The following is an 18,938-nucleotide window of genomic DNA, read 5'->3' on the forward strand; positions in this document are numbered from 1 at the left end:
TTCTCCTTCTTCTTCTTCTTCTTTGTCTCCTCCTCCTCCTTCTTTTTCTTCTTCCCCTCCTCCTCCTCCCTCTCAGTCCTCTTACCTCACAAACCCTGTGTTGAGTTCTTCCATGTGCCTCAAAACAAGACTTAGAAACACTCATGTACTTGGCCCTCATCAACTGTATGTTGCCTATCAGGAAGTCCAGACTTCAGTAATTTCATTATTTAGACACACTACCTCACTTTTCCTCAGAAAAATTTTGTTGTTGTTATTGTCTGTCTGTTTGTCTGTCTTTTAATTAACTTTGACTTTAACAGGGCAGTAAGTAAAGGAATCCTAAATCTGTATTTGCAGACTATGAACTCATTAGTCATCAACACAAAGAGCATGTCTTCAAGCTTCTCACAGAGAGATAGTAATTGCTCTCATGTCTGCCTCCTAATTTACAAGAAACTGGTCCCTTGTGAATTCCCTTAAAGTTATCTCAGACCTGAATAGACACTCAAGATACCCTATCCTGTCTCAGAAATATGTGGCATGTTTCCTCCCCACCCACAGATTTAAAAACAAAACATCTAGTATAGTGGCTGAGCGTCTATAACTCCAGAAATTGAAAGTCTGAGAACAGAGCATTGGGAGTTCAGACAAGCCTGGGTTACATCCATAGACCACAAACAAGCGTGTCAACAGCCTGAGACCCAGAGCCTGAGAGGACCAGAGCAAGCAAGTCTTCCAAGGATGAAAAAGAGTCAAGTACAGGGCCGGGCCCAGACCTGCTGAGGTCCCCCTGACCTGAAGCTGACACAGAGAGTGTGGGAGGCAGAGACAAGTAGGAGGTGCCCAGGACTCAGCAGAAGCTTTTAGAGGAACTGCCTGGCCCTCTCGGCAGGCTGCCTCTGATGTACTTCCCCTTTCCCACCGGCCTCCTCCAGCCCTCTTCTCTCTTTCCTTTTTTCTCTCATGCTAGCGTATGCGTCAGTTCCTGAACGGTGGGGAAACTTCCTGACGCTCTGAAGTCGCCCAAAGGGAGGTTAGACCCCATTCTGCGCACTCGGCTGGGACCTTGAAGCCTGGAGCCCCCCGCAGCTCTGAGGAGAGACACCTTGAACTATCTACCAGCAGGCCTCCTGATAAGCACTTAGCCATGTCCCTAGCTGAGACTATCAGACTCTGGAATGAAGGGGTGCTCGCAGCCGACAAGAAGGATTGGAAGGGTGCTCTGGAGGCCTTCAGCGAGGTGCAGGAACCCCACTCGAGGATTTGCTTCAACATAGGCTGCATGCACACCATCCTGGAAAACATGCAGGCGGCAGAGCAGGTGAGTTGAGGAGCCCCTGTAATTACAGCCTTTCTGCCCTTTGGAAACCTCGCCTCCCAAAGTCTGAAAGGAACAAAAGCCCTCCAGATCTATACCTCAGAGGCCCCAGCTAACTGCCCCTGGCCTGGCAGGCAGTTTTGAAAGCTCCTGGGGCAGATTTTCCAAGCCACCCATGGATGGGATTCTGCTCTTTACCAGATCTCTCTATTAACCAAGATCATCTTTTAACCCTTTGTGAAGACTTCTTCAGCTGTGTTTGTTTTTTTGTTTGTTTGTTTTAGTTTTTTTCGAGACAGGGTTTCTCTGTGTAGCCCTGGCTGTCCTGGAACTCACTCTGTAGACCAAGCTGGCCTCTAACTCAGAAATCTGCTTCTGCCTCCCAAGTGCTGGAATTAAAGACCTGCGCCACCACGCCTGGCCAGTTGTGTTTTGTTTTCCAATGCCTCCTGGATACGCTTTCTCTGTCTTACCCTTGTATCCAGTTGTAAATTGCCTCTTATGGCTTCCAGGAACTTATGCAACATCCTATCAGGTTGGCCTGCTCAAAGAACAACTCTGATCAACAAGGCAGGGTACTTCTCTAAGGATTCTGAGGCTAGCTGAGGGAACTCACACTGTAATTAAGTCATGAAGTTCACCAAAGGTATGGGGTAGGGCATTTCAGCATCTTTTTAAAATACTTTTTCTCTGGTTCGGGCTTGCACATGATCAATTCTCTTTACTTTATTTTGATTTTTCTCTGTGGATCCCTGGTTATCCTAGAACACAATCTATAGATCAGGCTGGTTTTGAACTCACAGAGATCTGCCTGCCTCTGCTTCCCAAGTGCTGGAATCAAAGGTGTTCAACATGACCACCAGGCCTCTTGATTGATTGATTGATTGATTGATTGATTGATTGATTGATTGTGTGTGTGTGTGTGTGTATGATGTGGGTGGGGGTGGCTACGTATGACATGGCACACACGTGTCAATCAAAGGACAACTTTGCCAACTTTGTGGAGTTCCCTCTTTCCATTTTTACCTGGGCTCCAGCAATCAACCCCACATCTCTGGCACTGCACAGCAGGTGCCTTTATCTGCTGTACTATACCTCACAGCTCCTTAGGAGCTGGCCACCTGGTTTTTGTTGTTGTTGTTGTTGTTGCTGTTTTTGTTGTTGTTGTTTTATAGGTAGGGTCACTCATTGGCCCAGAACTTGCCCATTAGGCTCTGCTGGCTAGAGAGCCTGTCTCTGTCTCCCCAGCACTGAGATTAGAAGGATGTGACCCCACACCTGTTTTGTTTTGTTTTGTTTTAAAACCTGGACTCTGTAGGCTGTCTAGCTTGTGAGGCCAGCATTTTACCTACTGAACCATCTCCCCAGCCTCCACCACCTCCAAAGAACCAGTTCACACTGGTCATCCTTTGACCAGCAGGTGAACAAACACTGTCCACATCCTGACAGGAAGAGAGTGACTCTCCAGTCAGCAAGCAGATGGCGCAGAGTATGGTCCGTCCAGCCTCCTCCACCCTTCAGGAGTGTGGTGAGGGTGGGGCTGCATCCTTAGAGCTGTGGAGACAAATGGGAGGCACCTCCCCTGGAGGGAGAGGCTGCATCCTCAGAGCTGTGGAGACAAACGGGAGGCAGCTCCCCTGGACAAAGCTCTGTCCAAGGCCCTAGGTGCTCATACCCTGGTGTGGACCAAAGGCCACTGCGCACCCTCAGATCACTGGCTTCTACCCTTACTGGTCAAGATCTTTCTTTCTGCCAGGCAGTGGTGGCACACGCCTTTAATCCCAGCACTTGAGAGGCAGAGGCAGGTGGATTTCTTGAGTTCGAGGCCAGCCTGGTCTACAGAGTGAGTTCCAGGACAGCCAGCGCTACACAGAGAAACCCTGTCTAGAAAAACAAAATAAAACAAAACAAAAAAAGATCTTTCTTTCCATTTTTCTGTTGCCAGGCCTCTCATCCCCTCTGTCCTTATCTTCATGTTTAATTCAATATGAATAATACTATATATGTATTCTTATTTGTTATTATTTTAGTGATATAAATGACTACAGAATAAATTTATATCAAACAAATACAATATACATTCTGACTATATCACTATCATTTTATTTTTTTATTATTTTTTTAATGCAATCGGGTGTTTTGATGGCATGTATGTTTTGACACCATATGCGTACCTGACTCTCAAGGAGGCCAGAGGAGGCTACCAGAGAACTAGAATTTCAGATGGTTGTGAGCCACTATGTGGGTGCTGGGAATTGTATGTAGGTCCTCTGGAAGAGCAGTGAGCATTCTTATCTGCTGAGCCATCTGTCTGTCCCCACCACTTATTTTACAGAGGAAAACAAGGAGGTTCAGCCAGATTAGGTAATTTACCACAGGCTACGCAAAGAGGAAATAACACCCTTCCCCGGGGGCATTTTGATCCAAGATCTCTGTACCCCCTCACCCCCACGGACTATTTTGTCACCTTGAATTGCTGAATCATTATGACACGCCTCTCCGTGGCAATACTCTGACACTTCCTCTGTGCCCGGCACTGTGGCCATGGATGGACTCTTCCTCCTGCAGGCCTTCACCAAAAGCATCAACAGAGACAAACACTCAGCAGTGGCCTACTTCCAGCGAGGAATGCTCTACTACAGCATGGAGAAGTAAGTGGTCCAGGGCCACTCACACTGTGGGAGTGTGGTAGCGGCCTCATCGGTCTTTGTTCTGTAGACTTGGTATTCAATAAGTACCCTCCAGCTTCTGAGGGTAGGAAGGCTGGCTTGCTTTTTCTGGGCAATTATGCAAGAAGTTGAATGCAAGAGGCTTTTCTGGGGAGGAGAGGCAAGCCTGACTTCATGGTAAGTCATCAGGGCACAGTTGTAAGTTTTGTTTGGCTACTTGGCCCTCTCGCCAATGTCCCTAATGAGGACGCTCACTGTGCCTCCCTGTGCAGGACTGAACAGTCCCAAGACAAGGCTCATCATGAAATCAAATCAATCCTGGCTTCATCCGTGCTGAACGTGTTTGCAAAAACCAGTTTAAACTATAGGGTGGGGGCTGGGAGGATGACCCTGTCACAAAAATAAGAATACAAGCTGTTAGCAGCATATGTATACGTTAAAACAGACAAATTATATGTGTGTGTATAGGTAGGTAGGTAGGTAGGTAGGTAGATAGATAGATAGATAGGTAGGTAGATGATAGGTAACAGATAATAGATAGATAGATGTGATAGATGACAGATAGATGATAGATATAGAGTTTACAGTTAATGTCAAAATTTAAAGGATGGTTTCCAAATACTATATTAGTACAAAACCCATTTGTTGTACAGACTGGAAGGGCATTAGCCAGTGTACCATTCTAGTTGTTTCTGGATGTTGGGATGATAATGAAGTCCCTTTCCCTCCATTGCCTCGTGCACATTTTGGGCTATTTACTGTTTTAAGTAAAAAGACAAGATAAAACAAACAAACAAAAATCCAAAATGAATGTTAATTTCAACCCTCTATTCTACTCTCAAATGCTCAAAGAACAACACATACACACACACACACACACACACACACACACACACACACACAAATATATATCAAAGGGATAATATTCGAAATGTGAATTTCAGATATTTTAGGCAAAGTCAGACAGCAAACTGACTCAGGAAAGTGTCCAAGTATGTGCACACATTCCAGGGGAATGGCTGAGTAGAAGGGAGAATTTTCCAACAGTGAAACTGGGTAAGCGTGGCATGGCTGGGATGCAGGGCATGGAGGGACACTGGGGAGCAGAGGATGCCCTGAAGGGGGAGGGAAATGGACAGTGAATTCCTGGAAGTTCTCAAGCAGATCTTAAAGGGAGTAAGTCACTCTAGACTATGAACAAAGAAGACTGGTGCTTGGGAAATCAATTTGGATGTGAACACAGTAGTCTTCATGAACAATGATGGTCTAAACCAGGGCAGCACCAGTGACAAGAACCAGAAGTGGATTTCAGAGGTGGTCACTCTGACAAGGCAATGGGCAGGCATATTCTGAGTAGACTCTGTCATACATGCGTAGCTGGCTGCTTACAGATGGAGCTGAGTGCTTTGATAGAGGGTAGAGCACCTTAAGGATCACAAATGGGGGCTGGAGAGATGCCTTAGAGGGTAAGAGCACTGTCAGTTCTTCCAGAGGTCCTGAGTTCAGTTCCCAGCAACCACATGGCTCGAAGCCATCTGTAATGAGATCTGGTGTCCTCTTCTGGTCTCCAGGTAGTATGCTGTATATATAATAAACAAATAAACCTCTAAAAAAAGAAGAAGTAAAAAGGATCACAAATGGGCTTCCAAGTGTAACCCTGCTGAGACCAGGTGTGTGTCAGAGGAAACACTTCCCAGGGATCTCTTGGCGAGACAGTTAAGGGTGAGAATGCCAGATTTGCTATTATTTCCTGATTAGAGAGTTGCAGACCTAAATATCAAATTTGGCAGATTATTTTTCTCAGATTTAACCATTATCATTCAGATTGGGTTCTGCATCTTATTTCTGGATCCTCCACCTTCCTTCCTTCCTTCCTTCCTTCTCCTCAATATCTCCTTCTCTGCTTTTGAGACAGATTTTTATGTAGTAAAGGCTGTTAGTTGAAGATAACCTTGAATTCCTGCTGGGCGGTGGTGGCACACGCCTTTAATTCCAGCACTTGGGAGGCAGAAGCAGGCAGATTTCTGAGTTTGAGGCCAGCCTGGTCTACAGAATGAGTTCCAGGACAGCCGAGGCTATACAGAGAAACCCTGTCTCAAAAAAACAAAACAAAAAAAAGATAATCTTGAATTCCTAATCCTCCTACCTCCAATTCTCAAGTGCTGGAACTACAGACATAAACTACCATGTCTAAGGGTTCCTCGCCCCCCCTTTTTTTTCTCCTAAGTTATTCAAAATCTTAGCCTTCCAGGTTCTGGAACTCCCCAATATTTTCACGTAGAAATTCCTTCTGGAAGTCTGTTCTCTTTTCCTTTTGTCTCTCTTTGTCATAGGTTATAGGAAATGATTAAAAGGAAGACCTTGGAGTTTGTCTTTTGAGATTGAACAGACTGGGGTGGGGTGGGGTGGGGTGTAGCTGGCCTCTGTAGACTTTCTACACCTCTGAAGAAGATCCTGGATTCAGGAAGCAGAGATGAGAAGAGAATGTTGTGAGGTGAACAGCCACATTGTCTGTAGAAGCAGACATCTCCACCTTTCCCCAAACCCAGGCTCTCTCTCCCCAGACAGTCTCCATGTGTTTTAGTTAGGGTTTTACTGCTGTGAACAGATACCATGACCAGAGCAAGTCTTATAAGGATAACATTTAATTAGGGTTGGCTTACAGGTTCAGGGGTTTAGTCCATTAGGGAGCATGGCAGCATCCAAGCAGGCATGGTGCAGGAGGAGCTGAGAGTTCTACATCTTCATCTGAAGGTTGCTAGTGGAAGACTCGCCTCCAGAGAGCTAGGACTAGCGTATTCAGCCCATGCCCACAGTGACACACCTACTCCGACAAGGCCACACCTACTCTAACAGAGAGCCACCCACATCTTCTTTTTTTTTTTTTTTTTTTTGGTTTTTCAAGACAGGGTTTCTCTGTGTAGCCCTGGCCATCATGGAACTCACTCTGTAGACCAGGCTGGCCTCGAACTCAGAAATCCACCTGTCTCTGCCTCCCAAGTGCTGGGATTAAAGGCGTGCACTACCACTGCCCAGCGAGCCCTGGGCTCAGCATATACAAACCATTACACCATGTCTGTGGCTTTTCTTCCAGTAAGACTTGCGTTTTACTTTCACTCAGGTAACTGACTGCATCTACAGATAACCTTTGAAGGTCCATGAGCACTAGCAGTTGCTTAGCAACAGCTGAGCACTCCACTTTACAGGTTCAGATCAAAGCCTTCCAAAGTGGCCGTTGGGGCCAGAGCTCACTCACAGAAAACAGAGTTGGTCACTTTGTTCATTTGGCTGGCCAGTAGTCCCCAGGATCTGTTTGTCTCTGCATCCCCAGATCTGAGCTTATAGGTACATACTATCATGTTTGGCTTTTTTTTTTTTCTTGTAAGATTATTTTATGTGCGAAAGGACCAGAGTCAACCCAGGACACACCAAGACCAAGTTCTCAACACAAAGGAGATTTATTTGCCCCAGAGAGACAAAGGGCAGGGAAAAAAAGCAAAGACAGGAGGAGACAGAGGAAAAAGGGACAAGAAAAAAAGGAACAAGGGGGAGGGGAAGGGATGTTTGCCCCAGAGGGACAAAGGACTGCCTCTGGATAGAGAGGAGATGGATGTGGCCCATAGGCAAATGTCACTTTATAAAGGTAAAAGGGAAACCTCAGAGTTCAGATGGCTTGGTTTGTTTTGATTGGGCTTGTTAATTAGCCAAAAGGGAGCCTTTGATAGCTGGACCTTGGTAGTCAGCCTCAGGAGGAGAAAGTGGCCAAATAAGGAACTAGAACTTGGGGCTAGAGTTAGGAATGTAATCTAAGAGAGAAAGTAATCAAGAGGAGAAAGGCAAAAGTCAAAGCCCATCTGCACCGAGTCCTCCATGTGTGCAAGTGTATGCCTGCAGGTATGCATGTGTATCATGTGCAGCCCATGGAGTCCAGCACTTGTATCAGATCCCGTGGAACTGAAGTTATGGATGGTTATGAGCCACCATGTGAGGGCTTGGAACCCAACCCCAGTCTTCAGAGAGCAGACACCAGTCACTAAGCCATCTCTCCAGCCACTGTGCTTGGCCTTTGTTATGTGAGTCCTTGAGATCTGAATACAGGTCTTCATGCTTGAGGAGGAAACGCTTTACAACTGAGCCACCTTCTTTACAACTGAGCCACCTTCCCAGCAACTCCTTTCTTTTCTTTGCTTTCCTTTTCTTTTCATTAAGTCATTTGCTTGTTCTCAACATCTTTTCTGTAGCTGAGTCTGATCTTGATTTCTTGGTCCTCTTGCCTTTATCTTCCAAGCCTGAGGCGTACAGGCATACACTATGCCTGGCTCTTTTGGAATTTTAGTCTTTACAGACCCACTGTCTTACATAGAGTTTCACTGTTGTGAAGAGACACTATGACCAAAGCAACACTTTTTATTTTATATGAGTACATTGTAGCTGTCTTCAGACACATAGGAAGAAGACATCAGATCCCAGATGGTTGTGAGCCATCATGTGGTTGCTGGGAGTTGAACTCAAGAACTCTGGAAGAGCAGCCAGTACTCTTAACCACTGAGCCACCACTCTAGCCCTCAAGGCAACATTTAATCGGGGTTGACTTACAGTCTCAGAGGTTTAGTCTATTATTGTCATGGTGGGAAGCATGGCAGAGTCCAAGTAGACATGATGCTGGAGAATGAGTTGAGAGTTCTACATCTTGATCTGAAGGAAGCAGGAGGTGACTGAGCCACTGGGCCATGTCTTGAGCATATGAGACCTCAAGCTCCCAACCACACAGTGACACATTTCCTCTAGCAAGCCTATATCTCCTAATAGTGACACTTCCTATGAGCCTGTGGGAGCCGATTCCATTCAAACTACCACACCCATATGTTTTGAATTAATTACATGAATACTAAATGAAGTAGACAAATGTCTACTTCCTGGAAGATGTAGATTTAAAAGGGGGAACTAAGTCATCAGGGCCTGTGACTATAGTGCAAAGTAAAGTTGGGCTAGTGCCGTGAACAGACTGGAAGTGCACAGCAACCTAGAGAGGTGAGTTGGTGCTGAGTGGGTTAGGCGTTCATTCCCACTGCATTGGGCTTGTCTTAACAGGGTCATTCTTACCAAGATAGGGCTGTCCCCTGGACCACTCACTTACCTGGCTTAAATTCTAACAGAACAAAGTCAGAGGTGTTTGTTTCCCAAGCAGCAGATGGTAACTCAGGGTGACTCTCTCCCTCTCATCAAACTTCCCCGTCCCCACCTTTGTCATCCCAAAGAAGGGGGCGGGGGTCACTGTAAGTTATCATTCACAAGATGAGCCTCCAGGGTCTTCAGGCTGTGGAAATAGAAGCAGGGTGGGACCTTTCAGAATAAGGAGGAGCTGGCCTACAAAGGGGAGGAGGCAAGACCTTCTTCCTGCTAGGCTGAGAGGATTGGTTCTGTCCCCCTGTTGGGATTGCAGGGGCAGCATGCTGGGGGTGTTGACTCTTTCCACTCCTCCGTCTCACTGAGACTCTCTTAGTCCAGGGTATGAGCTCTGGGACTCTAGATTGGGTGTGTACTTGGTAGCAGAAGGCAAGCAGCAGCTAGCTTCAGCAGTTCCTAAGGAGTCCTTGTGGCGGCGTCTGTATCAGGGGAAAGTCCTCTGGAGCAAAAGAACGGCCTGCTCTGGGGGTGTGGCTGTTTCTCGGCAGATGTCTTAGGAAGCCTCCAGATGGCACAGGAGGGCACTTGGAAGGGGACCAGCAGAGCTGGACCTCTTTCAGAACTGGTGCTACTCAGACCTGTGCCATGGGATCCAAAGCTGTATGTTAAAGCTGAGCTCTTTGCCGTGGACGCTGCGGGCAAGAGGGGAAGGGAGTGCCCGTGACGAGGGGGAGGGGGCTGCCAGGCAAATGATTCCTGAAAAGGCAAGTTTTAAAAATGGATATCAGGACTGGGAGTGTAGCTCAGTTGGTAGTGCTTGCCTAGCTTTCAAGAAGCCTTAGGTCACTTGATTCCCCAGCATACACTGAATATATTCCAGCATTCAAGAGGTAGAAACAGAGCCCGGCATTCGCACGCCTTTAATCCCAGCACTTGGGAAGCAGAGGCAGGTGGATTTCTGAGTTCGAGGCCAGCCTGGTCTACAGAGTGAGCTCCAGGACAGCTAGGGCTATACAGAGAAACCCTGTCTCGAAAATCCAAAAAAAAGTAGAAGCAGAAGTTCAAGGTCATCTCAGGTTACATATTGAGTTTAACACCAGCCTTGGATACATCAGACTCTATTTCAAAATAACAACACCGACAAATGGACTTCAGCAGGTCTACCCCACCCACCAGCGTCTTCACACAAAACAAGCACTCTGGTAACTTGTCCCTTTTTTTTTTTTTTAAACACTGTAGACATCTCGATGAGACATTACACAGAGAACTTTGCTGAGTCCCTACAGTGCCAGGTAGACTCAGGGCATTGCCACAGCTGAAAACCACCTGCTCTGCCAACTCAGCAGGGAGCCAGGCACGATTGTACTGATGTTAGTGCTGATGACACTAAAAGCGTTCCCTCTGAGCTGTTCCCTGCTCCCAAACAGGCTGTGGAACACAGTGGGAATTGCATCTGCTCAGAGAACAGGACACCTGAGCCTCCACCTGCCCTCTGCTTGCTTTGGGGGAACAGCCAGCCACACACAGCCTGTGCTTACAGACCGGGGTCCGGGAAGCCTGCCTTCTCATTCTTTGCAGGATAGCCAGAGATATGTGGGAGAGTCACTTCTCCCTCTTTGCCAGAATGTGTGGAGGAGGCAAGAGGCCACAAAATCAAAAGCTAAGCTGGACTCAACAGATGATAGCAAAGGCTGTGGGCAGAAGGAGGATGCCCACAGCTACAGCTGTAACAAGGAACCCCTGGCAGTGTGGCCAGGCAGATCTGTCCTTGAGGGTGGTGAGGACAGCTTTGGAGTCTGTCCTGAGACTCTTCTAGACAGAAGCAGGGTGGTCCCGCTTGGAGCTCTCCAGGGAGGCCGAGAGCTGTGCTTAAAGCTAAGCTGGACTCAACAGATGATAGCAAAGGCTGTCAGGTCATCAAAAAGGTGGCAACTATATCTACAACACATAGAGAAGAATAATCTTCATTGCTGTCATAGGCCGAAGGTCCACACAGGCTGTGCAGGTTAGCCCCTGCATGCAAAAGTCATACCTAGTCTGTAGAGTCTTTGAGCTCCAGGCTGGTGAGAAGGAAGAAGACATCAAATAGAACAGGAGCGGTTCTTTTAGTGGGATGGGTGGGGAATGGAGAAACATTGAGATGAGGGTTCTGTGTTTCTTTCTCCATGACCTGCGTGGGACCAGCTTTCTTCTCCCCCTGTCCTGCAGATACGACCTTGCTATCAAGGACCTTAGAGAGGCCTTGACGCAGCTTCGAGGGAATCAGCTGATAGACTACAAGATCCTGGGGCTGCAGTTCAAGCTGTTTGCCTGTGAGGTAAGGAAGCACCAATGGCCTGGGGAGGACGGTTTGGAAGCCCAGTGGTCTATTTGTTCTGGCAGCAGCTTGCAGAAGTCACGTGATCTCTGTGCCTCCGAGACTCAGGCTGTCTGTTAAGAAAACACTGAGATGTGTGTAGCTTAGAGGTGAAAAAGTGTTTCACCTCTGCATGTGTGAGGCCCAGGACCTGACCCCAGCATTGACAAAGGGAGGAAAGAACGGGAGAGGGGTGGGGGAAGAAAGGAGAGAAGAGGGGAGGGACATTCGATGGTTTCAGGCTCCTTATAAAGTCATTAGATACCTGAGAGGGGACTTGTTTTTTAGTTTCTGACTCAAAAGCCAATGCAAAGATAACCTGGTTGTCTTTGAAGGGAGACCAGACAGGAGTGTGTGCTGGCCCCGGAGCGTATTCACAGCAATTTGCATATTTTACTTGGTAATTCAAGCTGACAAGCTATTTGCTCAGTATTACTCTGCCACGTTCAAAATCATGGGTTCTCTGTCTGTGAGGAACCTGTGGTAACCCATCTGGGTACTTGGTTAACACTAGAGGAGAGACTGGGCCATCTGCTACAGGTCTGTTGAAGAGAAGCACCAAGTACACAGTGAGGTGAAGTTCTCCAAACAAGGACAACGTCTTCCCTGTATTACTAAAAAGGACAGGCATGGCTGGCTTTGACTTGTGAGTTTAGGAACTTTTCTTCCACAAATAACCTTCTCTATCAAACTTCCAAATATACCCCACCAGCTTTAAAAACAACCCCCCCATCCGGAAATGTCACTGACCTTTATTTAGAAGCGTTCCTGAACAAACTTTGCCTTCTTTTGCTTTAGTTTCTCCAGGAACAGATGTGAAGCGTTCCCAGGGTTGCTTGGAGACGCAAGTAAAAACAGATTGTCTCTCTGCCCGAGTCGCTGGGCCATGTGGCCCATCCTGCTCTGTAGCAGGCACACGGCTCCCAAGGGAAGATGGACCTTTGCTTTGAGAATGGGCTGGTGAGAGGCAGTTTCCTCGGGGACAGGGATCATTGCTCTCCATAAGTTGGAGCAAACACTTGGTGATAGGGTCTGCCCTGTGCCTGCTGGGATTTTTTTGGCTCTATCTCTGGCCTCTCCCGACTAGATGCCAGGACCATCCTACCTCACCTTGCCGTGATCAAAATGGTCCCCAAACATTGCCATTCACCCTGCAGAGGACTACTTGTCACTTATGAGGTATGAAGAGGGGTGAATGAGGTATGAAGAGGGGTGAGCAGGCTTTGCTAGAAAAGGAAGTGGGCCTTGTGGTACCAAGCAACTCCTTCACAGGAGGGAGTCTTCCCTGTTGTTAGGGTCAAAATGACCCAGGGACCAGGAAACTAGTCATTTCCCTACTTAAGCCATTCTGTGGAGGAATGGTCCTTCTAGTAAAAAAAACTGGTTATGGGGAAAGGCCATAAGAAAAGGCAACTGAGCCAGGCGGTGGTGGCGCACACCTTTAATCCCAGCACTTGGGAGGCAGAGGCAGGCGGATTTCTGAATTCGAGCCCAGCCTGGTCTACAGAATGAGTTCCAGGACAGCCAGGGCTACATAGAGAAACCCTGTCTTGAAAAACAAACAAACAAAACAAACAAACAAACAAACAACAACAAAAAAAACAAAACAAAAAAAAAAGAGAAGGCACTGAGAAAAAAATAAGAAAAGTTTAAAGCTTGCTGTGGTTTCTTTCTTGTCACACATTGTAAATAGTAATGTGCAGCCAAGTTTGTGCCACATGCTTCTCAACTTAGAATGACAGGTTTTGTCCATATTTTAAAAACCCATCTCTCTCCTTCTCTATTTCCCCCCTCCCCCCTCTCTCTTTCCCTCCCTCCCTCAGTCCCTCCCTCCCTCTCCCTCTCTCTCCTTTTCCTCCTTCTCTCCTTCCTTCTGAAAGGGACTCTTGTAGTCCAGGCTAGCCTTAAACTTGGTGTGTAGCCAAGTCTTCCTGCCTTCCCCTCAAGAGTACTTAGATCACAGGCATGCCCCAGCAGTAGGGGTTGCATAGTGCTGGGGATGGAACCCAGGGCTTTGCACATGCTATAGAAACACCCTGATAATTGAGCCTCATCACCAGTCCGGGTTAAGGAGAAAGTTATTTTAAGTCAAAAAACGTGTTTAACACACCTACCCCATGTGCATCATTGTTTTCTTTCTTTCTTTTTTAAAGACTTATTTATTTATTTTATGTATATGAGTACACACTGTAGCTGTACAGATAGTTGTGAGTTTTCATCTGGTTGTTGGGAATTGACTTTTTAAATAATTTTTTAAAAATATTTTATTTATTAATTTTATGTATATGAGTACACTGTAGCTGTGTTCAGATGTACCAGAAGAGGGCATCAGATCCCAATACAGATGGTTGTGAGCCACTATGTGGTTGCTGGGAATTGAACTTAGGACCTTTGGAAGAGCAGTCAGTGTTCTTAACCACTGAGCCATCTCTCCGGCCCCGGAAATTGACTTTTTTAGGACCTCTGCTCGCTCAGGTCGGCCTCCCTTGGCCCTGCTCACTCAGTCCCTGCTCGCTCTGGCCCAAAGATTTATTTATTATTACAATTAAGTACACTGTAGCTGTCTTCAGATGCACCAGAAGAAGGCATCAGATCTCATTATAGGTGGTTGTGAGCCACCATGGTTGCTGGGATTTGAACTCAGGGCCTTCACAAGAGCAGTCAGTTCTCTTAACTGCTGAGCCATCTCTTCAGCCCCGCATCATTGTTTTCTGACACAGCTCACCAGTGTGTTGCACCACGCACGAAGGCCCTTGTGCACACAGACAAGCACTAGGGAAACCCAGAATGTTAAACACACGATGTTGTTCCTTCAAAGGAAAGGATGTATAACCCTTATCAATACAGAAGGCTGGAACAGATGTGGTTATTAGCCTGGTGACCTTTGTGCTGTGTAACCCAGACCACACTTGATTTCTCCAGACCCTACCATAAGCTTGTTTCTCTAAGCCAATCTTTAGAACCCATCTTTTGTTTTTTGATTGTTTGTTTGTTTGCTTTTTGGTTTTTCGAGACAGAGTTTCTCTGTTCAGCCCTGGCTGTCAACTCACTCTGTAGACCAGGCTGGCCTCGAACTCAGAAATCCTCTTGCCTCTGCCTCCCAAGTGCTGGGATTAAAGGTGAGTGCCACTACCGCCTGGCCCATCTTTTGTTTCTTTGTTTTGTGACAGATTTTTTTTTCTGTGTAGCCTTGGTCCTGGAACTCACCCTGTAGACCAGGCTAGCCTTGAACTCAGAAATTCACTGCCCCTGCCTCCCAAGTGCATCTTTATGGAAGATGTCACATGTCCTTTAGCGAGTTCCTACATAGTCACCTCCGATCTTTACTTAGCTTACTTTGTGCTTTATTGTGCACATAGGACTGAGTTTTTGCCAAACTGTGCTGTGCTTAAATATGCTTAAAATAAACTACTCAGACTCCCAAAGTTTGAACCAACTGGCTACGTGGTCGTGCTGAACTAAACTACCTTCTTGTCTCCCACGAAGTTTTATTCTGCTTGTCGAGGTAATGGCAGAGACCCCTCCCACCCCCACATGCCACACCAAGCTTCTCACCTCCTACAGTGGATCACTCGAGGTAATGGCAGGCAGAGACCCCTCCCACCCCCACATGCCACACCAAGCTTCTCCTACAGTGGATCACTCGAGGTAATGGCAGAGACCCCTCCCACCCCCACATGCCACACCAACCTTCTCACCTCCTACAGTGGATCACTTGCTTTCCTTGTGGTGACATGCAGAGTAGGAGGCAAGGCTCTACGACACTAACCAAACTGCAAGAGGGTGTTGTGATGTGTCAATAGGGTTGGAAAAAGATCAAAATTAAAACTCTGAAGTCCTCTTTCCACTGGATGTATTACTCTTTTGTACTATAGTTAAGATAAAAACAAACAAACAAAAAACCAAAAAAACTCTTGAGTCTGAACCCCTGAGTCCTTGGGCATGGGGAGATGGTTCAGTGGGTTGCCGTTGTTTGTGGCTAAGGTCAATGACCTTAGTTCAAACCCTTGGACCCACATGGTAGAAGGAAAGGACTGACTCCTACAAGTTGTCTTCTGACCTCTGCACATGGGCCATGATTCACACACGCAATAAATACATGTGAAAAAAATCCTTATTTCAACCATTCTAAGCCAATGATGACCTAAGCAGAAGGTACCAGCTCATTAGTCCTTAGAACTGCGTGTGATAGGGCAGCTAGAGCTTTGATCCTTGCTCCCAGCATCAGCACCAGCACCAGCTATTACCTCCATGGAAATGCCAGTCCCCATCACCCAGGTGTGTCTAGCATGGCAGAATTGTTTGTTGGCAAGAGGCCTTCAATTCTTGCTACAGAATAGCTCTGCAGAACTGCCTAACGTTCTTTTATCTTATTAAAATGTATAAAAGCTTAGTTGGTTATTGTGTAAATTGTGCAGCATTATAATAAAGCAGACACTGAGGAACCCACAATTCAACTCAAGGCCTGGGAAGTTCTGCCATTCCCTTCCCCACTGTTGCTAAAGTGTTTCCCTGGGCTCTACGTATGCTAACTCTCTTTCTGCCGTGTACTGGCTGGTTTTGTGTGTCAACTTGACACAGGCTGGAGTTATCACAGAGAAAGGAGCTTCAGTTGGGGAAATACCTCCATGAGATCCAGCTGTGGGGTATTTTCTCAATTAGTGATCAAGGGGGTAGGGCCCCTTGTGGATGGTGCCATCCCTGGGCTGGAGGTCTTGGATTCTATAAGAGAGCAGGCTGAGCAAGCCAGGAGAAGCAAGCCAGTAAGAAACATCCCTCCATGGCCTCTGCATCAGCTCCTGCTTCCTGACCTGCTTGAGTTCCAGTCTTGACTTCCTTAATGATGAACAGCAATGTGGAAGTAAGCTCAATAAACCCTTCCCTCCCCAACTTGCTTCTTGGTCATGATGTTTGTGCAGGAAGAGAGATCCTAAGACACGCCTTCTTTAGCCTTTGACCATGGAGTTGTCTCATGCATGCTGCTATGTTACCGTCAGGCTGTTCATGGCATCCCAGCCAGGGTCCGTTGGCTCAGAACAATGCATCTGGAACCTTTCCCACCCCACTGGGCTAGGGCTCAGCCCAGGGTCAATGGCAAGAGCGGGAATTAGAGATCACACACTTTCATTTTCCTCCCCAGCTTTGTCTCTGCCTCCCCAGGGGGCCCCAGGAAAGCTCTTCTTTTTTATATTAGAACAACACACTAGCTCTTGTCCTCTCCTGACCTACTGGGTTGTCGAAGGATGCACTTGATACTGACTTTAGGTATGATGAAGTGTTTTAACACTGCTTATGTCTGGCATAACTCAGTAGCTAGAATAATTGCTGGCTATCTCCTTAATCCTGGGGCGGGAACTATGTCACCTGACAGCATTCTCTGGGTGTACATGTGACTCCTTCCCTGGAGCCTGGTTTTGGAGCAGATTCAAGTTTTGTGTGGCCTCTGCTCTTCTAGGTGTTGTATAATATTGCTCTCATGCATGCCAAGAAAGAGGAATGGAAAAAAGCAGAAGAGCAGTTAGCATTGGCGACAAACATGAAGTCTGAGCCCAGGCACTCCAAGATTGACAAGGCCATGGAGAGCATCTGGGTGAGTATGGAGGTGGGTGGTTTTCCCAGGACACCACGACGGGGAATGTTCTGGCCAACAAATGCTCTTTCAACAGCTTCCATCCTGTATTTGAGCTAAGAAGCCACACCCTAGAGAATGGAATGGTACAGCCATTCCATCTCTTGTAGTAGATCTCTGAGCAATATCTGCGGTTTCTTGGGGGATGCGCTGCCTCCAAGCACCTTGAAGACAATGGCTGTGTTCACTTGTCCTGAGTCCTAGCTGTCCCGTACAGTGTCAGGTTCAACATGGCTCCCACAAAAATGTTCTAGTTCAGCCAAGGAATTCTGAAGATGATTACTCATAGACAGTTTGACTACATTTGGAAGCAAAAGTGTTTTTTCTTTATTTGGAGATATTTTATTTTAAATTATGTGACTATGTGTTAGAATGTACATGTGTGGGTAGGTGGCCATAGCATCCAGAAGGGTGACATATCCTCTGGAGCTGGAGTTACAGGCAGTTGGGAGCTGTCCGATGTGGGTGCTATGAACCAAACTCTGGTCTCTGGAAGAGCAGAAAGCGCTCTTAACTTCTGAGTCACCTTCCAGCCGCCAAAAGTTAGTTTTAAAAAAGCTGTATTTAAACACCCAGAAGAGGGCTCAAGTTTTTGTATGCCTATGTACATGAACTATACTTGTTCCTGAGAGAGCCCTGTCAGAGCTCTTGAGCCATCCTTGTAGTGTGCCCTCTATGCTGGGACAGAAATTCAAGATACCACACAGAGTAGAAAAGAGTCATGTTGGGCAAATAATACCAGCATAAGGTGATGTTAAAGCCAGCTGTGTCCAGTGGGCGACCAAGATCATTGAAAATAGTCCGTATTTTGGGGGGAGGGGTCTCCTGGACACTCCTGTCTGATGGTTCAGGGGAAGTATCCCACCCCTGAGCTTCTGGGATGAGCATCATCCTCTGTGTAGGGAAGCTCCAACCAGACCTCATTGCTTAAGACAGCACACACACACTGGTCACAAGCCACAGAGAAATCAAGTTGGCACTGATCAAGAAGCTTTCTCCATGCTGGCTAGCTCTGATTGTACTAGAACATTCTATGCAGGCAGCTGGGAGAAAAGTCTTGCTCAGCTGTGAGCCTGGTGAACTGAAGTGACAATCAGTGTTGTCAGATCTGTTCAGGGGTGCAATAGGGGTGCGTAATGCTCTGGGGTAACCAACTGCTTCATGGTTGCATTTAAGGCTTGCTGCATAGGAGGAAACACATGCCTGTACTGCAAAACTGACCACAGACTCCTTGTTGGGGAGCTCACAGGCCTCAGAGTGACCCTACTACTATCACCTACCTACAAGGGCACAGTACCACACTGCCCTCTAAACTTGTATCTCTGTACCTATAGTTTGCCAGAGCCTCTGTCCTCATCAGACAAGTTTCTTTGTGCAGTGGGGCAGTGGATGGTGGTTAACACAAAAACCCACAATTTGTCCAATGGCAGAGAATCAATGGCTGAGTAGTGCTCGGATGCAAATGGAACATGTGTCACATCCTATCCCCAAGACTCAGGGTCATCACAGATGAGGGAGACAAAATGATTGTAAGAGCCAGAGGTCATGGAGGACCAGAAAAATATAGTATCTTTTAGACATGAAAGGACCACTGCACTTAAAATTCACAGCATCTGTGGTTGCCTGTAGAGGACCAAGCCAGTCAACCTTCTAGCATGGAGCAGAAAGAGGTTCATGAGTCCCATCCCTAATTGAAGAGCTATGGACAGTTGGTAGTTTCTAGGGGAAGGAGAGCTAGTCTTTTTAAAGGGGTGTGGCTCTTGATAGGTCAACCATATTCCAGTCACTAGCCACATGCAGCAGAATATAAACAACCCAAACTGGAGCTAAGAGGTTATTCAAAAAAAAAAAAAAAAA

At 46.8% G+C, this 18,938-nt stretch overlaps 1 protein-coding gene across 1 annotated transcript in view; it reads left to right on the forward strand.

Moving 5' to 3' along the window:
- Window positions 1–914: 914 nt before the first annotated feature.
- Ncf2 (neutrophil cytosolic factor 2) overlaps window positions 915–18,938 on the forward strand; it is a 36,208-nt gene continuing 18,184 nt past the window's right edge. Inside the window, exons 1-4 of the mRNA XM_031384859.1 lie at window positions 915–1,303; window positions 3,869–3,951; window positions 11,305–11,413; window positions 16,908–17,042. Coding sequence (XP_031240719.1) covers window positions 1,130–1,303; window positions 3,869–3,951; window positions 11,305–11,413; window positions 16,908–17,042 — 501 coding nt within the window. The 5' untranslated portion in view covers window positions 915–1,129. The remainder of the gene's footprint in view (window positions 1,304–3,868; window positions 3,952–11,304; window positions 11,414–16,907; window positions 17,043–18,938) is intronic.

The sequence above is a fragment of the Mastomys coucha genome, unplaced genomic scaffold (assembly GCF_008632895.1).
Source record: "Mastomys coucha isolate ucsf_1 unplaced genomic scaffold, UCSF_Mcou_1 pScaffold1, whole genome shotgun sequence".
NCBI classification, from domain to species: domain Eukaryota; kingdom Metazoa; phylum Chordata; class Mammalia; order Rodentia; family Muridae; genus Mastomys; species Mastomys coucha.